This window comes from Rutidosis leptorrhynchoides, chromosome 5, assembly GCF_046630445.1.
Source record: "Rutidosis leptorrhynchoides isolate AG116_Rl617_1_P2 chromosome 5, CSIRO_AGI_Rlap_v1, whole genome shotgun sequence".
Classification (NCBI taxonomy): Eukaryota; Viridiplantae; Streptophyta; class Magnoliopsida; order Asterales; family Asteraceae; genus Rutidosis; species Rutidosis leptorrhynchoides.
Window position 1 is genome coordinate 447804093 of NC_092337.1, and position 20246 is coordinate 447824338.

Here is a 20246-nt window from a genome sequence, read left to right on the forward strand (position 1 = left end):
TTAGCCGTGAGATATCAGAAGTAAAATCTTCTCAACGGTCAACCTTACAAAAGGGAAAAGTTACTGAGAACATAGAGTTTTGAATGATGAACTCAATGGTAAGTTTCAAAGAGCTAGAGGAATTGTGATTGCAAATAATACGAAAATTTTTATATAATCGAGTAATGAAAATTTTATAGAAGTTCGAGTCGTTTAAGGTGACAATTTAAAAAGGAAAACGAAGTTCTTAGTAAAACTAGAGTTACGTACAACATGTACTATTTTAAGTAAAATATCTTTTGAATAAAAGAATTGATTTGAAAAAGTGAAAGTATAATTTTATATGTACTAGTCAAAAATAAGTAAAGGTAAATTTTATTTATATAAACATATACGATTTATAAAATTTGCACGAATGGTAGTAAATAAATTTATAAAATTTCGAGAGGATCGCACGGTAAAATAGTGTATGTAAAATTTTGGTAACAGAATTTTCATATTTTGGAGGTTACTAGTTGAAAACAGATCAATGAAGATCGGGTGAAGGTATTTTGAAAATTTCAAGTTATTTTTAAGCAAAAATGTTGCGAGGTAATGAAATCTATTGCATTTAAATACGGTTGATGACTATTATTAGGACATATGTTCTTGGAATTCAAAATGTTCATGTGTGAAGCTGTTGCTGGCAAGTGATATATGAATGGTGGAGTATGAGAATGGGACAGTGAATGTGGTGTTTATAATATCTTCGTTTGAATATTCAAATGAAAATCTTGCGAGTGGTTGTCGCTTATCCTCGACGGGTTTCCTAATGGGTTTATGAAAATCTACACTAGGAGCGTAATTGCAGATAACAGGAGGCATGTTTTGAAGAAATTTCGGGGGTGTCGCCAGCGGGAATGTGATAATTAAGCGTCAAAGATAAAGAGATAAGTTGTTTAAGAAAGAAGGAATGCAAAGCTTTACAACTTTTATGTCATAGGAGAATTTGTTAATCTACTCATGGATATGAGATAGACAGTTTGGTTGAAAAACGAGCTCTTAGTATCTCTACAAATCAGATGATGATTACCCTTCATGTAATAACATTGAGATGTTTGAATGAATGGCTTGGAAATTTTTCTTTGATTCACTTTCTATTCCATATGTCATGATATTGGAATTTCTATATGAATTACTGTAATATAATCACGTCGGCCAAGCGTCATTATATTTCACTAATTCATACTTCCACTTCAATATCACCTCACGTGGTCAGGACATGTGATTAAAGTTGACGTTGGAATGTTGAGTCATGAGTGACATCCCTTCGCGTGAGTCAAAGAATACTTTGAATCACAATGGCGAAGTCAGGTCATAGGATATGTTTGGATATGATAGCAATCACATATTAGCTGATCCTTCAGAGTCGGGATCATGCAAGATGATAGGGATTTGGCTTGACATCCTTCGGAAGGGATACATAATTTCAGAAGAGGTAAAAGCATGTAGTAAGATGGATTGGCAGTATAAAGATTAAAGGAAAGCACTTAAAACTAAGGCAGGAAAGGTTATAGACCTAAAGATTGCTAAGGCACCCACATAAGGCACACATAGAATGCAATCCTGGTTCTCTATAACAAGCCTTGGCTCTCCTAAATTACATAATGAGATAGGTATGGTGGCATTCTATTGTTGGAATACAAGTAAGTTATGACCCTTGTTCTAAGAGTCAGACGTATATTTCCTATAGCAAAGTGTTTTCTAAAGATTTGAAGGGTATATAAATTCTAGGCATAACAAATATAAGTGAAGTTAATGCACGTAATCTAGAATGTAATGCAAATAATCAATGCAAATAAACAACTCGGTTATAGACTAGACTCACTAATGCATCCTAACTATTCATGTTAGTCACACTAATGTAACCTAGTTCCCTATAACCAGAGCTCTGATACCAACTGTAACACCCCGCCAAAATCGCCATTGACGCGGATGTTAACTCTGGTCCCAGGTCAGACTCGAATTTCGAGGCTACAACAGCTGTATAATATTATTTTATATATAAAATTTATATAAACTTCAATAATTCATAATTTGAGTTCTATACGTCCGTTTAATGCAAATCTTATATGTAAATTGCACTACTCTTTATAAGGATCACGTTGAGCAACTTAGTTTCATCACTGTTTCCGAAAATATTAAATATAGATCTGACCCAATTAATATTTATTAAAAGTTAAGTTTTTAACATGTTTTAATTATTCGAACACCATAAAATTTATCCACAAGCACTACAACTAATCATACAACTAAAATAACATTATAATAAGTAATAATTGAAAAAGATGAAGTTTAGGTCTACCTCAAATCAAGAAAAGAGACGGATAGAAACGTAGAACGGATCGAGAGGAACACAAGTATGCAATCTGTCTTGAGAGATGATGAAGAAATATGATGAAATTTCTAGTCGATAGTTTTTGGGGCATGTGAGTGTTATGTGGACAGCAAAAAGGAGTAGAGAACAATCGACGTATATTTTTTTTTCTAAATGATAAGTAATTAGATTATAGTAATTAAGGGATAATATCAAGTTGCAAAATTTACAAGATTTGGTGGGATTTTCCCTATTTCCTTGGCCGAGATTCACATACGGAGTATACATATATATATTTTTTATTTGATAAATGCATAAATAACTCTTAATAACATAAATAATTTAAAGAAAAATTTGAACCATTATTTGTACCCGATTGAGAATGGGGAGTGTTGACTATCATACTTTTTTTTTTTTGCCAACTAAAACATACGGAATAATATATTTTATATATGTATATATTTTTTTTCATAAATGCTAAATAGGATAATATCAAACTTAAAAAAGAAAAATGATTTGGTTGGGCTAAATTGTGGGGATGGCCGTTTGACTTAGGAGCATTATTTATTTAATAAATTTTTTTTTTAAACCTTAAACCTTATCCAATTTGACACATATAATTTAAATAAAAAGAAAAAGGAATAAACTAGTAAAACAACTTTAAAAAAATATATATAGATATGGTTAAATGGGAAAAAGCTACGGCCGACGAGAATATGGGTATGCAACTTTTAAATTTTTTTTTTTTCAATCTAGTCCATAATTATATTTACCTAATTAGTTAAATTAAGTTGTGGGCTAGAAAAATACGATTAAAAGAAAATGGATAACTCATGATCACCACATATGGGTCGACCAAATTGGGCTAGGAGAATGGGCCCAACATTAAAATTAAATTTCATGTATGGGTCCGAACGCTTAAACGAACGTGATCCGATAAATAAAACGTTACGCGATTTATAATACGCGAGATGAATAATAATTTATGAAATAAAATATAAGAATATTTTATTATTATGAATGACATAGGAATATCATATAAAAGAATTTAGATTTGGAAATCACGAATATATATAATCGTTGGTTTGGAAACCGAGGCGATTAATCGAAATATAACCGTTATTCGTAGAAATGTATTCACTCATTAATTTTAATACTTGTAATATTAACTAAGGTATATTATAAAAATAATATAAACTTTAATTAACAAAATGTGTCGACTAAAATTTAATGTTTTGTCAGCGTTGTATTAAAGTAGAGTAATTACTTATTAATTTCAATATTAATAAGCATGCAGAAACCCTAGGGGTAAAATAGTCATTTAAAGTATGAAAATTTGAGGGTTGTTATATTAATATTTTTATTAATACGATTAATTAGTTTAATGACATCATCATGGGGGTTTAGATTTTTTCTATTTATATTTGATTTTTTTTAAGCTTGAATAATCCTTATTTATAACATCGCCGTTTTAGAGATTTATATGATATAGATTTGAAGCATTATGTATGATTTTATGGTAAAACACTTCATAACCATATGTACAATATTTATAGCATTATGTACAATCTTATAATAAAACATTCCAATGACCATATGTACAAACTTAAAAAAAAATTGTACAATATTTTTTACAAAACACCGCATGAACACATCTAAAAACTTTAAATCATATTGTACAACCTTCATATAATAATAGTATTTTAATTTTTGAAAAAATTTCAAGAGGCATATGTTATTTCAAAAAAATATTACTAAATATATAAATAATCATTTTAAAGAAATTTTTATTATTATAATTATAATTATTATATTATTATTATTATTATTCAAATATGGGTTCTTTTATCGGGTCATTTTATTAGTTTAAATAATAAAATTATAATCACATTCTCTTTATTAACACGTGTTACAACACTAATTTTTTTATTAAGAAGTAAAAAAGGACACCATGACTAGAGATTCTTTTTATTACTCTACTAACTACTCCGTATTACTTTTCAAAGCTAGCTTGTATTATTAAAGCTAAACAATTTAGACTTGATCCCGTAATTAATTTAACGGGGAATTTTAATAACCAATATACGGAGTATTTTTTATCCTCTATCTACGCTGACCCAACATTTGTAATTATTATAAAATTATTGTAATCAAATTAAATCACATATTAAATAAATAAATATAATTGATGGGAGGTGATCCATCTATTTTATCCTCTATTTATTATTATCCTTACACACCAATTTTTGATTCATTTACACCTAATTTACCATTATATTATATCTATAATTATATTTAGAATAATAATACAAGTTAACTCCTTAAGAGTATAACTGTGAATTTATGAGACAAAAATATATATTAATAAAAAATGGTGTGTGAGAATATAATTAATATTAATACTACTAAATAATATAATAATAATAATAATAATAATAATAATAATAATAATAATAATTAATGCAAATGTACGGGAGTTTCTAAACTCTACTTTACCTTGCGTACTTGTCCTCCTAGTATATTTGAGGCGGCTCAACGCGCTTTCGATGGAGCCCTTCGATCTTCCTTGGAGCGTATTGTTACTGCTTCAGGGCCTGGGTTTGGTGATTGGCAGTGGCGGCTTGCCACCTTGCCATTTGCATTTGGAGGTCTTGGTGTTTATTCTGCGGGAGATGTTCGTCATTATGCTTTTCTGGCTTCTCGATTACAGTCTGCTGGGTTGCAGACCAAGCTCCTACGTCATGCGGGTATTGTTGGTCTTGGTCGTGCTTTTGAAGATGCATTGGGTCTGTTAAATAAAACGGTTGGGTTTGATATTTTAGGTAATCAGAGTGAGGTCGCTGCCCCCATACTCATGAAGAAATTGACAGATGTTTATTTCACAAAGGTTACCGCTTCTGCAGAATCCACTTTTTCATTATCTCCCCGACAATCGGCCTTATGGAAATCGCACCAGGGTGATCACACCTCTGCTTGGCTAAGGGCAGTCCCTATTTTGGGGTTGGGTCAGACGATGAACGCAAAGACTTACCGATGTGTGTTGTGCTACCGGTTGGGTGTTCCATTGTTCTCTATCTCGACGGCATGCTCTGCCTGTTCAAGGGTTTTTACTGGGGATATTTTCGGGGATCACGCGGTGTCTTGTGCTGGTATGGTGGGTATTAAGCATCGACATAATGTTGTTCGGGATTCCCTTGTTGATGTTTGTTATCGATCTGGGATTTCAGCGAGAAAGGAGGTTGACATTGGGTTGTCTGGAGGGAACGACAGGGCCCTCAGACCTGCAGATGTGTTACTTTATTCATGGGATTGTGGTCGCGATGTTTGTGTTGACTTGACAGGGTCTTCTCCTTTGACACAGTCTGGGCTTTCTGACTTTGTCCCTGGACGTGCTGTGGTTGATGCGGCTCGTCGGAAGCGGGTCAAGTACGAATCTAGCTGTCAGGCGATTGGTTATGGTTTCATTCCTTTCTCATTTTCTTCCCTTGGGGAATTAGAAAAGGATGCTGTTTCTTTGCTAAAGCGGGTTCAGAAGAGTTCGATGGCGCAAGATATTGGTGCCGGTGCTGCTGTTCATATTTTTACTAGAATAGGTTTTGCTATTGCTAGAGGTGTGGGGCCCAGATTGTCTCTAGGCTTCCCACTAATTTTTTGTAAGTTTTAATACTTTTAAGTTTATTATAATAATAATAATAATAATAATAATAATAATAATAATAATAATAATAATAATAATAATAATAATTAAAAAGGCACAAGTGTAGAGATGGATTAGATATTGATTAGAAAACAGATAAATTGATTTTGGTTTTATCTATAAATAGAGAAACCCAATGCCTATTTTTTCTTAAATCAAAACACACAGCCCAGCCACAAGGCACTTGTTTCTCATCACTCTCCACATTCTCTGGAACCCCAATTTATTTGCTTCGACTCTAAAATAAAAGTAAAAATTAACACACTAATTCAATAAAATTATTATGGTCCTTATGGAGTAAGTATCCCCTCTACAATATCTTCATCTTTCGTCGGTTTCAGGTAACTATTTACATTTTCTGTTCAAAATTCATTAAATTCAATGTGGGTGTACATCTACATGATGTTTTTCAACTTGAAAAAAATCACCTACAAAAAAAGTTCGAAGCTTGATCTTGATTTCATAGTCATCTGCGTGTTTATTTTCAAGATTCTTGAATCAATGTGTGTTTTGTGCGTATATATGTGCATGATTAGTGATCATATTGTAACTGATACCCAGATCAAAAGTTTGAATTTTGACCTTGATTTCATCTTAATGGAGGAGTTTAGCGTGGGTGGAAAATTTCTTAGGGTCGGTGTATGTGGAAATTTGGGGGTAGGGGTATAAAGGTAATTTCAGAATAGGAACCCTCAAATAGACTAATACGGAGTACATGCAAATTCAGTATTGGCTTTCACAACTGGGTTTTGCCGAATAATCGAGACACGTATCTTATTTTGGGTTGTTTCCAGATTGAAGATATTTTTGGGGTTTAAAAAACAGTGAATGCCAAAGAAAAAAATTTAATATTTTTCATTAAATTATCAAGAAACTATGTATACAGAATCTTGATCAAAGTTAGTCCAGAACAAATATTAAAAATTTATCTAAAATCAAGACTGCATGCGGCTTATCATCAATCTAAATGGATCAAATCTCAGTGGTTTATTTATTTGTTAAATTATTTTTTCTGTTATCAAGCATGTCTTGTTGTTGATCTTACTTGCATCAGCAAGTAACTGTGGTAGAATACTAGAATCACATGGGTTATTTCAATATTATACTATATTATTATAATTAATAATAAAATATAGATATAAATATAAATTAATAACATGAATGGAAATCTAAAGTTTTGTTTTTTTCTAGTTACCAAGAAATACCACCTGAAGAAAGTTATTTGTCCTTTTGTATCTGAATTAGTATTGCTTTGTTGTTGTTTGGTCTTTTTGGAGCATACCCAAGTTCAGTTTACAACCTAATTACCATCAAGTCTGATTCTTGCACAAGATCCAAGTTTGGTGACCTGTGTCAAGGGATATGAAACTGGTGGGCCCATGTTAGCTAGTAGTCGTGCAACTAGGCAACCATTACTATGAACAAGGGCCAATATTGGGGCGTGTAATATTTGTAGTCGTACAGGGTCCAATATCTGTAAGGGTCTAAAAAATCTAACCCGAGATTACAAATTTAGGTCCATTAATTTGATATTACGTTTTCTACAACCGTTAGTCCGAAACTCATGCATCATAATCTAATATTTGGATATAAAATCGGTTGAGTATCGTTCAAAATTACACCAAAACAAATACTTACTTGATCGAGTTCAACTGACCCATTGGAATTGGAACTGTATCTGGAGCTTCAAAATAACATATGTTCCCATAATTAATTTGTTTGTTTGGAATATGAATTTTATGTTTGATCAAGATCCTAAACTTTCTTGTTGCAGGTGAAGGTGGTGTGACTTAAAGTTTTCGATTTAAACCAATTATCGCATCCCAATATGGCCACCAATGTTACGTGTCCACCCCCTATGAAGGCTACTTCAGAAGGGGTGTTTCAAGGAAACAACCCACTCGATTACGCTCTCCCTCTCGTAATCGTACAAATATGTCTTGTTCTCGTTCTCACTCGCGTTCTTGCATACCTTTTGAAACCATTAAGGCAGCCCCGAGTCATTGCTGAAATCATTGTAAGTTTCTTTCCTAAAATGTATTCCAATTCCAACTAATAATCATTTTTGAATCCTTTGCTCTTCAATCATCACTACTTTTAATTAGTTCGTGCACACCTATTGGTTTTGACTTAGTATACTTTAATTAATCACATTCACAATTATTATGGCAAAATGTTATTTTAAAACAGAAACTTTTTGCTGACTTTTAACACGATCCCTTGATTAAAATAGATCAATAATGCAAGACAAATATAAATAAAATAAACAGACATTGACAGTGTTGTGTTTATTTTATTCCTAGTTAAATTATCAACACATGATCTATTGATACAATTATACTTCTTGAAAACGTAATTAGTACTGTACTTGAAAGGGACTTGTTTAAGAGTACTTTTTTTTTCTTCTTTTTTTTTTGTTTTGTGTGTAGTTGGTTTACAATACATTGATTAGTAGTATATTATATCTGATTCTAATCGAACCGGGTTTTATTTGTTTCGCAGGGAGGAGTTTTACTCGGGCCATCTGCTCTAGGCCGTAACACAAAGTACCTTCATGCTGTGTTCCCTAAAAGGAGTATGCCGGTGTTGGACACGTTGGCTAACCTCGGACTTTTGTTCTTTCTGTTCCTCGTTGGACTCGAGCTCGACTTAAAGTCGCTTCGCAGGACCGGGAAGAAAGCGTTGTCTATAGCCATGGCCGGAATCTCACTACCGTTCATTTTAGGAACCGGTGTTTCGTTTATCCTTCGTGGGACCGTCTCCAAAGGTGTCAACCAAGGCCCATTTATTGTCTTCATGGGTGTAGCGATGTCCATCACCGCTTTCCCTGTACTAGCGCGTATACTAGCGGAGCTCAAACTGTTGACTACCGATGTTGGTAAAATGGCCATGTCAGCAGCGGCTGTTAATGACGTGGCGGCGTGGGTTTTACTCGCTTTGGCTGTCGCACTCTCGGGTACTGGCCGGTCCCCACTTGTTGCGTTATGGGTTTTTTTGTGTGGTTCGGCTTTTATCATTTTGTGCTCGTTTGTTATTCCGCCGATTTTCAAATGGATGTCGAAACGGTGCCCCGAAGGTGAGCCGGTTGACGAGGTTTACGTTTGTGCGACTTTAGGTGTCGTGTTGGCGGCGGGTTTCGTGACGGATAGTATCGGGATTCACGCGCTTTTCGGGGCGTTTGTGGTCGGTGTTCTTATTCCTAAAGAAGGAGCGTTCGCAGGGGCGTTAGTGGAAAAAGTTGAAGATCTCGTCTCGGGACTATTTCTACCGCTTTATTTTGTATCGAGTGGTTTAAAGACCAACGTGGCATCGATCCAAGGGCTTCAATCATGGGGGTTGCTTGTTTTGGTCATTTGTACCGCGTGTTTAGGGAAGATCGCTGGTACCGTTGGTGTTTCGTTGTGGTGCAAAGTACCGTTTTCGGAGGCCCTTGCTCTCGGGCTATTAATGAACACTAAAGGGTTAGTCGAACTTATCGTCCTTAACATCGGAAAAGACCGTGGGGTATGTTCGTCTTTTTCATTACCGTTTTACAATTATGATATTATTATTTGGATTTTGCTGATGACAGCTTAAGGGCCGTCACTAACACGCATTAAATCATTGTACATCTTGATAAATTTTTTTGTTAAAAAGTATTGTAATTGATAACAGCTATGTACAATGATTTCATGCAAAGTTAATGAGTGTCCTTTGCAAAATCCTTATCATTATCTATGGTTGTTATTGAATTTAATGTTTTTTTTTCCTAATTTGTTATTGTAATTGTAATTGTAATTTCAGGTGTTGAATGATCAAACATTCGCGATATTGATTCTGATGGCACTTGTGACAACCTTCATCACGACGCCTTCGGTTATTGCAGTTTATAAACCAGCTAAAGCACCAACGAAATCAGAATACAAACATCGAACGATTTATAGGAAGGGATTCTCATCGAGTTCGTTCCGTATGTTCTTCACGTTCCATGGAATAAGAAACCTACCAACAATGATTAACCTAATTGAAATTTCACGTGGGACCGGAAAAAAGGAGACTCTTACAGTCCATGCTATGCACCTCATGGAGCTCACCGAACGGTCCTCTGCTATCCTTATGGTTCACAAGGCTCGAAAAAACGGGTCCCCGTTTTGGAAGAAAACTTCAAATACCGAATCTGACCAGATTGTTGTTGCGTTTGAGGCGTTTCAGCAGCTTAGTAAGGTGTCGATTCGACCCACGACTGCCATATCTGCGATATCTAGTATGCACGAAGATATTTGTAACGGGGCCGAGAGTAAAAAGGCGTCCATGATCGTTCTCCCGTTTCATAAGCATTTGCGTATCGACGGTCACCTCGAGACAACCCGAGCCGAATACAGGTATTAGAGAATATTCTAGAAAATATATATTATTTAGATCAGATTTATTATGTTTAGTATTTATCTATGATTTTTTATTTTCTATCAGGCACGTTAATCGCAAGGTTTTGGAGCATGCGCCATGTTCTGTTAGTATATTGGTGGACCGTGGTCTTGGCGGGAACTCGCACGTGTCAGCGAGTAACGTCGACTCACTCGTGGCGGTTCTGTTTTTTGGCGGTCACGATGACCACGAGGCGTTAGCATACGGTGCCCGAATGGCAGAGCACCCCGGGATCAACCTAGTTGTTGTTCGGTTCATTCTAGACCGTGACTTAACCAACTCGGGTTCAATTGGTGTTGACATCGATGAACCCAACACCATCGAAGCTCGATCAATGGACGATGAGGTGATTGATGAATTTAAGGAGAAGCTTTTGAAAGAGACGTCGAATAAGTACGACGAGAGAGTGGTTAAGAACACGCGTGAAGCAATCGAGGTGATTCGTGAACATAGTCGGTGCCACTTGATTTTGGTCGGGCGGATGCCCGAAGGTGAGCTGGCGGCGGCAATGAGACAAAGAAGCGAGTGCCCGGAGATGGGGCCCGTAGGGAACTTATTGATCTCGCCCGAGTTTTCGACCAATGCCTCAGTATTGGTGGTCCAACAGTACCATACACAGCTATCAATGCATTCATTAGCCTCTTTGAAAGAGGATGAAGTCACTACTGACCAAGGGGATTATGAGTCTAACTAATTGTGCTTTTCCCCTTAATCGGGCTGAGTTGGCCCGTTTCTGTTAAATTTGAGTTGGGACCGGCCCGGTCTGGTCTTTTACAGCAAGTGCGCGAATTGGGTTGGGTGTTGACTAGGATAGTTTAAATGAAAACGCGAATAAATTGTGACGAAAATGGATTACGGGTTACATATGTTGGGTTAACGTTTATGTAAATCTTTCAAATATACTGTAAATTAGCTTATAAAGTTAGATATCACTCATTTGTTCATCATAAATGTTCAACTGTTATCTTTAGAGATCTCATTATAAGTTTTATAACGTTATTATATCAACCAATTATAATTAAACGTTAACGAAAAATTAAATATTAGTTATCTCATTGTTCGATGATCTAGTTCGTAATGGTTGTATCTGTTTGTGTATGTTTGTATCAGTTAGTGTATGGATAATTGGATATATTGGTCAATGGTCACAGTCAATGGTTGTAGTTCAAGTACATAGTTGGATCTACTGTCAATGGTTATAGTTCAAGTAGATCTCTACTCAAACAGATAACTCGCATTTGTATCATTTGTATTTCTAGATCATCAAATCTGTTTTAATATAAACAATGTTTCCGTCAAAAAAAAAGGGGTAGTCTAGTGGATTGATAAATGAGACTCGGGTTCTATCCCCATTATACACTTTGAGGTCTTGCCATTCATTTAAAAAAAAAAGAAAAAAAAAGAAATTCACATTCAAGTTATATTTAGCGTAATAACTTATGATAGTCTAATCTTATTTTTTCATAAATCTTAAGCTAATAGTTTTATTTGGATAACAAAAATTCTAGAGCGTATGAAAAAAAATTGAGTTATTGAAAAAGAAGCTAGTCAAATTTGCTTATAAATAAACTCATAACTTATGAAGTTAAAAATTACATAATTACCCTTCATATATAATTATATATCATAAATTTTATATTCTTTTAGATACAGGTATAAGCTTCAAACTTGAGTTACTTTGTCAGATACTTGTAAAAAATTATTTTAACTTTCAAATTCAAAAATAAGTTTCAAATGAGTTAATTGCATCAAACACACTCATAACCAATCTTTTCATGATGAACGTCATTCGAAGACTTTTATCAAAAATTTAGTTTCATAATATAATATGCTTAACTATTTTAATGACATACTTGCAAACATTGGCATATTCCTCAAATTTAGGTGAATTATATATGGTCAATGAAAATAACATTAAAATGTGAATTATTTGATGAAAAGGGGAATATGCCAGTCATAGATTGGTTGAACGTTTGAAATATAAAACTTAAAAATATTATGATTAAAAACACGTTTGAAATATAAAACTTAAAAATATTATGATTAAAAACTAACTGTCGGTTGTAAAATAGATAATTTAACTTAGATATAGACACTAAAATTTAATTATTCTATAAGCATTGAAAAACATTTGTTTGACCACTCTATAGTTTTTTTTTTTTTTTTTTGGGACGGCGAATAGGATCACCCGATGGGGACTAAACCACCCGTTGCGATCACCTCCCGTTTCGACTATGCCGATGTAGCGATAATAACCCTCCCGCCATCGCTGCCCGGGAGGAAACTTGAAACCGATCCAAGGGCCATGATTTGCGGCTTTTATTTTACGCCATGATTTTCTACATTAAATGAGGATGTTAAAAAGGAAGGTTTTTTTTTTTTTTTTCTTTTTTTTTTTCCACTTTTTAGTTAACTATGTATTATTAATTTCAAATGGACTGTTCTACCCTTGTAAGTTATACATGCCATAAAATTACAATTACAATTTAATATTTACAATAATGACACGAAATTTTACCCCATTAATGTACAACGTCTGACTAAAAATGGTTCAATTGCAAGAATATATAATATTATATATAACGATATATTATATATAACGTATCCTTAAATCACAGGCTACTAAAATGATTATTATTATATTTGATTACTCTTTTCGTCCCAAAATAAAAACCATAATGTACATTTTAAGAGAAAGTGATGGTACATGTACTTATTGTTTATTTTCCAAATTTACCTCTTATTTTTTTTATCTATCTTTTCGTTTTTCATATTTAAACTAACAACACAAAAAAACTTTATCACATTATTCTTGTTGAGTCCCCAAAATAATTAAGGATTTAATTATGACAAAACAGAATTTATTTACACTAAAATGTAATGTGCAACCAGCACAAGTTTGTTCATGTATACAGCAGATTTTGCTATGTCGAGTGTTTAAGTGTGCTGCCTAGTCTACCAGCACAAGGTAGACAGTATTCTTCAATTAACACATGATGTGTACTCAGCAACTAGAGAATATCAAGTGACTCAGCAATGAAGAACCAGCATGGCAGGAATGCAGCTCATTACACAAGACAGCTATGCTCCATTACAAACATAGTGGTTTCCTGAGTGGTCTTCATCAAGTGTACTATTCAACAGAAGTCAAAGACAAAGTTGAACAGAAAAGGACACGCGTCGGTGGCTGACAAGTGACCTTACAAGACCATGTGGGAATGCAGAAGTTTAACGCATGTGCATACATATGTTATACTTTGTCAATGCCTAGGGAACACAACATTCTATTTGTTTAAACAAATAGTGGTGCTAAACCGAATTGGGGTGTTCCTGTAAATAGCTACCAAAGAGGAAAGAGGAGAGCACGCTCTCTAATGCAATTGTCCCCACAAGTACAGACATCCTATGTACCAATAGACAATAGAACAATTACACGAATAATAGGACTAGTATAAATTGATGTATCCACTATTGTAACAACTATTGGTGTGAGTTTTATTATTTAGAGTCCAAAACGTGTAATAGCTTTAAGTTTATCCTCATAGCTATAATCTAGGTAAATCTGTATCAACCAACTATCATTCCGCCAAGGATAGTTGTAATTCTTTGTGATTCAATCAATAAAGAATAAACCGTTAAAAATTACCTTTGACTCTATTTAATTTACTTATTTGAATACTGAACCGTGTTTAACTGTTAGGTTAATTAAAAGAATTGTATTCACCCCCCTCTACAATACTCCTGTTGTTTATCAAGGGACCAACAACTGGTATCAGAGTTTCAGTCTTGATAATTTAATATCTTGGATCTGAATTCTCTCATGACTGCATATTCAAATACAACTTACCTTGAAAATGACTCATCCAATAGACCACCCAAATTCGATGAAGATGAGTATGAAACTTGGAAGGCAAGGTTCATGCTTCACCTTGAGTCTATTGACCCACTCATGCCTCGTATTGCCACAGATGGTCCATTTGTCCCAACTGAGACTCTTGATAGTGTTCCAGCTACAACTGACACTCCTGCCATTCCTGGCAGAGAAGTTGTCCTCACTCCATCAAGATGGTATGCTCAGGATAAACGTCGTGTTGGACTTGACCCTAAGATCAGAACCTTGTTAGCTATAACATTACCTAACCACTTGTTTAAATTGATAAAGGGAAAGCTAAATGCTAAGCTTATGTTAGACTATCTAGATGTTACCTATGAGGGCATGGATGAGGTTAGGTAGAACAAGATCATTGCTTTGAAATGAGAATATGAAATGTTCTTTGCCTATAAGAGTGAGACCCTTAAGCAAACCTTCATTAGGTTTAACTCCTTAGTTGCTGACCTGATTACTTTAAAAATCACATATACTGATTTTGAACAAGTAAATAAATTCATTGACTCACTGCCTGCTAAATGAAAACTTGTTACTGACCCTTTGAGAACCACTCAGACTTTAAAAAACTTTAACATGTCTTCTCTCTATGGTACACTTTGAAATCATGAGAAGGCAGAAGCTAAACTTGAACTAAATTTAAAGGAAAATTTTAAGTCTGCCCCCCACCACTTCAAAATCCTCCAAAACAGATGATACTGTGTAACGACCCGACCAAAACCGTTATTGACGGCGCCGTTAACTTAGGTCCCGTTGCGTGGTCGTAGTCCCTATATGAGACTCGTTTGACCAAAATTATGTCGCGTTCATTTGAAAGGTACAAAGTTTAGTTTAACAAACGGATCGACAATAAGTTTAAGTTTACAAAGTTATAAAGTATGAATGAAATAACTTGCGACATAATTAGTTTGAAACCACAGTTGCTATAAATAGCGTAAGTAAGTAGACAAAAGTTTGAATCCAAAAATGCTATCCCTAGCGTATGCATGCATGGTAGACTCCAATCAAGTAATCAAAGAGTGCGGAAGCGTGTAACAAATAGCCATGTGAAAACCTGAGAAAACATAGAAGAATCTGTCAATGCAAAAACGTTGGTGAAATCATAGGTTTGAGTAAGTGAGTAAAAGTAAAGTAAGTCGAACCACAAGATTTGCAAAGTTGAAATAATAGTAGTACATTCTAAAAGTTAATATTCACGAGCACCCAATTATCAAAGCTTAACGTTCCGTCCGTTGAATACCCCATCAATTAGTGCTAGAACAACACTGTTTCCGAAAATATATTTCATTCGTAAACGGTAGCGAACCGTTTGAATGAGGGTTTGTCAAACCCATATGGCCATATAACATAAGTTCTCGCTTACACCATCTGATGTAACTAATGATAATCGGATTGAGGATTTTCGTTCTAAACTCGTATGTAGAATGTTTGTTTTCCCGTTCTTGTGTTCACTTAGTTCAAAAGAATCGTTTATGTTTTCTCATCCCAAAAGTAAGTTCAAAAGAGTAAAAGTGGGACTATGATCTCACCTCGAGTGCACGAGTATAAAGGTACTTCAACAAGTAAACGTGTGCATGAAAGTTGCTTAGCCTTGACCTAAACAAGTAAGTTATATCAATTAACCGGTTACGACACAAAGTCGGGTGAAATGTGTTCAATTAGTCCTATGGCTCGTTACGACTCGATTAAATATAGCATGTGAATCACGTTGTCAAGTTTCATACAAGAAACAAGTATAAAAGCATGTTAGAATGATTGTATAAAAGTTTGGTTAAGTTTGACTAAAAGTCAAACTTGGTCAAAGTCAACGAAAAGTCAACGCGTTCGGGTCGGGTCCCGAACTATTTTTCTATGCTAAATATTCATATACAAGTATATTAAAACAAGTTTCATGTGAATCGGAGGTCGGTAGCTAGTCAAACATTTCGCGTGAAATGCGCCAAACAAGGCAGAATCTGGCCAGGCCAATCCGCGCGCCGCGCGGGGATGGGGCGCGCCGCGCCACCATCTGGGCAGAGATTTCTGGTCAGTTTTTCAAAGTATGCACGAACCAAACATCAAACATTCACCATTTATGATCCGCAAACAACCAAAACATGTATCTTATATCGTCGAAAGGTATTTTGACGAGGAATACAACTAACCACATATCATCAATCAAAAACATCATTTACAATAACCGAAAACTCGTCAATTGATCAAGAAAGGTTTATTTTCAAAGTTTCAAGTTCGTAAAACGTATTTTATGATTCGGGAATCCAATTTACACATACGATATGCCGTTTTGAAGGTAATGAAGCATACATTACAACTAAACACTTACTAACAACATTAACAAGCATTCAACGCATCAAAAGTTCATTTCAAAGTCTATCAAACCCTAACCAAAATCCGCAAAAATCAATATTCATGTTTTTGAAGTTTCCTTAATCAACCTACGCATCAAAACGAAGCTAGTGATACTAGTAACACAATTAAAACATGAACTTTAACAATTTAACAACATTTACTCTTTCAAAATCAAGAATTAAGCACACCCATTTCAAAGTTCATATTAGTTACTCCAAATCGACAAATCGAGCAAACAAAACATATATTCATGTTATACACAAGCCATAGACACTAACTAACACAATTTCAAGTCAAGAACACGAATTTAAAGAAAATTAGTGATTTTAGAAAGTTACCCAAAATTGATGAAATCGGTACCAAATCGAAGAGGATGATGAGAGGATCACGAATATGTAATTTGTTTTGAAGTTTGCTTCCCGATCCGGATTTAGATGATGATTTATGTTTGTGTTCTTGAGAGAAAAAAAGAAAGAAAGAAAAAGAAATGGATGAATGAGTGGGTGGAGGTGGTGAGTGGTTGACTAGTCAACTACTAGCCACCTCTTTGGTCAAGTGGCGGAATTAGTCCCTCAAGTTTCAGAGCGGGTGCGGGAATTAACCAAACGAATATTTTTGAAACGCTCGAGTAAACGGGTGATGTCAAAATTGAATAGCGGAAATATTATGAACGTTAGTCAACGGAAACTGGGAATTTAAATAGCGAAAGATATTATTAAAAAAAAAAGACGGTGTTAAAAATAAATTTAACGGAAAAACGCGGGATGTTACATTATCCACACCTCAAAAGAAATTTCGTCCCGAAATTTAGTTGGAAGTAGTAGTTGTTGAATCTTACTCGAGATCTTGCGTTGTAAATTCTACGAATAAGTGGAGGTACGTCCTTGGATATTTCAACGAACTTTGACAGTCGGGATTTCACGTTGTCTTAGAGTTTGGGTTCACGATTCATGGTTTCGACCGGCCCTCCTAGGAATGAAGTTTATCGTCGATAGTGAGTTCATCAAAGAAGATAACAAGTTCTCGTTTCGCAAAACACGTCTTTGAGTTGATACATCGAATGTAGGATAAACGGAGACCCAAAATGAGTCGGAAAATCTAAACGGCTAGCAACGGGTCCAAAACTCCCCAAGATTTCAAAAGGATTAAAATATCACGGATTTTGTTTTCTATGTTTCCCGAAACGGATTGCACCTTTCCAAGGTGCGACTCTTAACGTGACGCGGTTTCCCACGTGGAATTTGAAATGTTTACGTCTAAATCGGCGTAGCTCATTTGGCGACAACGAGTCGTGTTGAGTCTTTCTTGGATATGGATAAGTTTTCTCGGTCGCTCATGCATAATCCCGGTCCCGGTGAATTGGTCATCGTTTACTTGGTTCGACAAAAGGAGAATGACGTTTCCGGTCACATGTGGTTTCAAAAGGAGTGACGTTAAAACTCGAATGAAAATCATTGTAGTACGAGGATTCGGTTAAAGGAAAATACTTTTCTCAAGTAAATTTGAAGTTGGTAATACAAACTTGTATTATGGTTTCCAAGGTTTAAATCGCATGTTTGTTCGGTCCGTCGGGTTGTGGATGGTACGCGGTACTCATGTCTAAACGCGGTCCCGAGGCTTTTTGTAAGGTACTCCAAAATCTAGAAGTGAAACGAGGATCTCGATCCGAAACGGGGTACATTTCCCTAAGGCATATTGAACAAGTTTGCTAGGAATTGAAAACGTTAGCTAGGACAAGTTTCTCAAGAAAATTCGCGTCGCGGAAGATTTATCGGTTTCCAAAAACGTTCGTCGGGGCAAGTTCTTATCGGGTTTTGAAAACGATTGTTAGGACTATCCACCCTCGCGGCGAATACTTGTATGACATGAAGAGTCGCTCTCCATTGAGAATTTAGAATAAGGACCTCCTGAACCGGAAGTACTAGGGTGATGCAAAAGAAGTTCCCGCCCCGATGTGAGCATAACGAGTAAATTGTAGTTAGTCAATAAGACTGCGCGAGGACGAGCTAGTATACCCGTGTGACATACGGTTGAAGTCGAATGGAATCGGTAATTCATTCGGAAGCATAAATATAATTTGACAATAATTGAAGGTGTGTCCCCGGTATGGTTGTTATAAATATTCCCGGAGTTTTCGGATGTCCAAATCTGAAAAGATGAAGTCATGTACATGGCACATGGTGGTGTTTAGGTTGATCGAGTCTAACCACCATCACGCGTCACTAGAACTTTGGTATGTCTTACCGTAATATAACCACGTTGATCGAGTGTCGTTATATTACGCTAACTCATACCTCCATTCCCACATCACTCTATGGATTCAAGTTCGTGTAATCATGAAGTTTAAAATAAACAAAGTGTAACAACGTCTCTAACGTGACTCGTATTGAATCGAAAGAATTAGTGCAACTATAAAGAAGCGTTCCCCGAGGGAAGTGTATAAATGATTGTTCATGTCAATGTGGTTCGAGTCAGACAATAAGGTATTCAGGTATGAAAAGAGTAACGAGTCATGATAACGAGTAGCACGCAACCGTAGTGATAAATGTTGATGACGATACTCACCTAGAGTAGTGATGGTAGTAACACCAAAAAGTAGATAGTAAGAAACACCAGTGGGAAACCGATAGTAAGTTGAAACGGTGGCAAATAACAATCCGGGAGACAGAGTTCCCGAACGAGTGCGACTAATGAAGTCGTCGTCATCCATACGTGTATGAATCATGAATTTACGTGTGTTACCAAAAAGTGGCGGAATACGAGTTCGTATGATGAAGGTTGGGTACCATTAAAAAGTTTGCCTAAGAATGATTCAAGTATAATGCACAAGTAGTCAAGTAAGTGCTATCTATAGCAAATGTATGTCAGAATGCAAATGCTAACTATCCGGTTGTAGTCTAGACTCACTAATGCGTCCTAACGACTCTGTTAGACACACTAATGCACATCCTAGTTCCCTACAACCAACGCTCTGATACCACTTGTAACGACCCGACCAAAACCGTTATTGACGGCGCCGTTAACTTAGGTCCCGTTGCGTGGTCGTAGTCCCTATATGAGACTCGTTTGACCAAAATTATGTCGCGTTCATTTGAAAGGTACAAAGTTTAGTTTAACAAACGGATCGACAATAAGTTTAAGTTTACAAAGTTATAAAGTATGAATGAAATAACTTGCGACATAATTAGTTTGAAACCACAGTTGCTATAAATAGCGTAAGTAAGTAGACAAAAGTTTGAATCCAAAAATGCTATCCCTAGCGTATGCATGCATGGTAGACTCCAATCAAGTAATCAAAGAGTGCGGAAGCGTGTAACAAATAGCCATGTGAAAACCTGAGAAAACATAGAAGAATCTGTCAATGCAAAAACGTTGGTGAAATCATAGGTTTGAGTAAGTGAGTAAAAGTAAAGTAAGTCGAACCACAAGATTTGCAAAGTTGAAATAATAGTAGTACATTCTAAAAGTTAATATTCACGAGCACCCAATTATCAAAGCTTAACGTTCCGTCCGTTGAATACCCCATCAATTAGTGCTAGAACAACACTGTTCCCGAAAATATATTTCATTCGTAA

At 35.4% G+C, this 20246-nt stretch overlaps 1 protein-coding gene across 2 annotated transcripts; it reads left to right on the forward strand.

Moving 5' to 3' along the window:
* The first annotated feature begins 6202 nt into the window (after positions 1–6202).
* On the forward strand, positions 6203–11386 carry LOC139846784 (cation/H(+) antiporter 18-like). Of its 2 annotated transcripts, XM_071836315.1 has the most exons (5): positions 6203–6373; positions 7807–8049; positions 8535–9536; positions 9816–10393; positions 10482–11386. In XM_071836315.1, the coding sequence occupies exons 2-5, from the start codon at positions 7861–7863 to the stop codon at positions 11128–11130; spliced, it is 2418 nt and encodes an 805-aa protein (XP_071692416.1). In that variant the 5' UTR covers positions 6203–6373; positions 7807–7860; the 3' UTR covers positions 11131–11386. The 2 variants fall into 2 exon arrangements, with proteins under 2 accessions (XP_071692416.1, XP_071692417.1); XM_071836316.1 differs by lacking the exon at positions 7807–8049.
* Positions 11387–20246: the final 8860 nt, after the last annotated feature.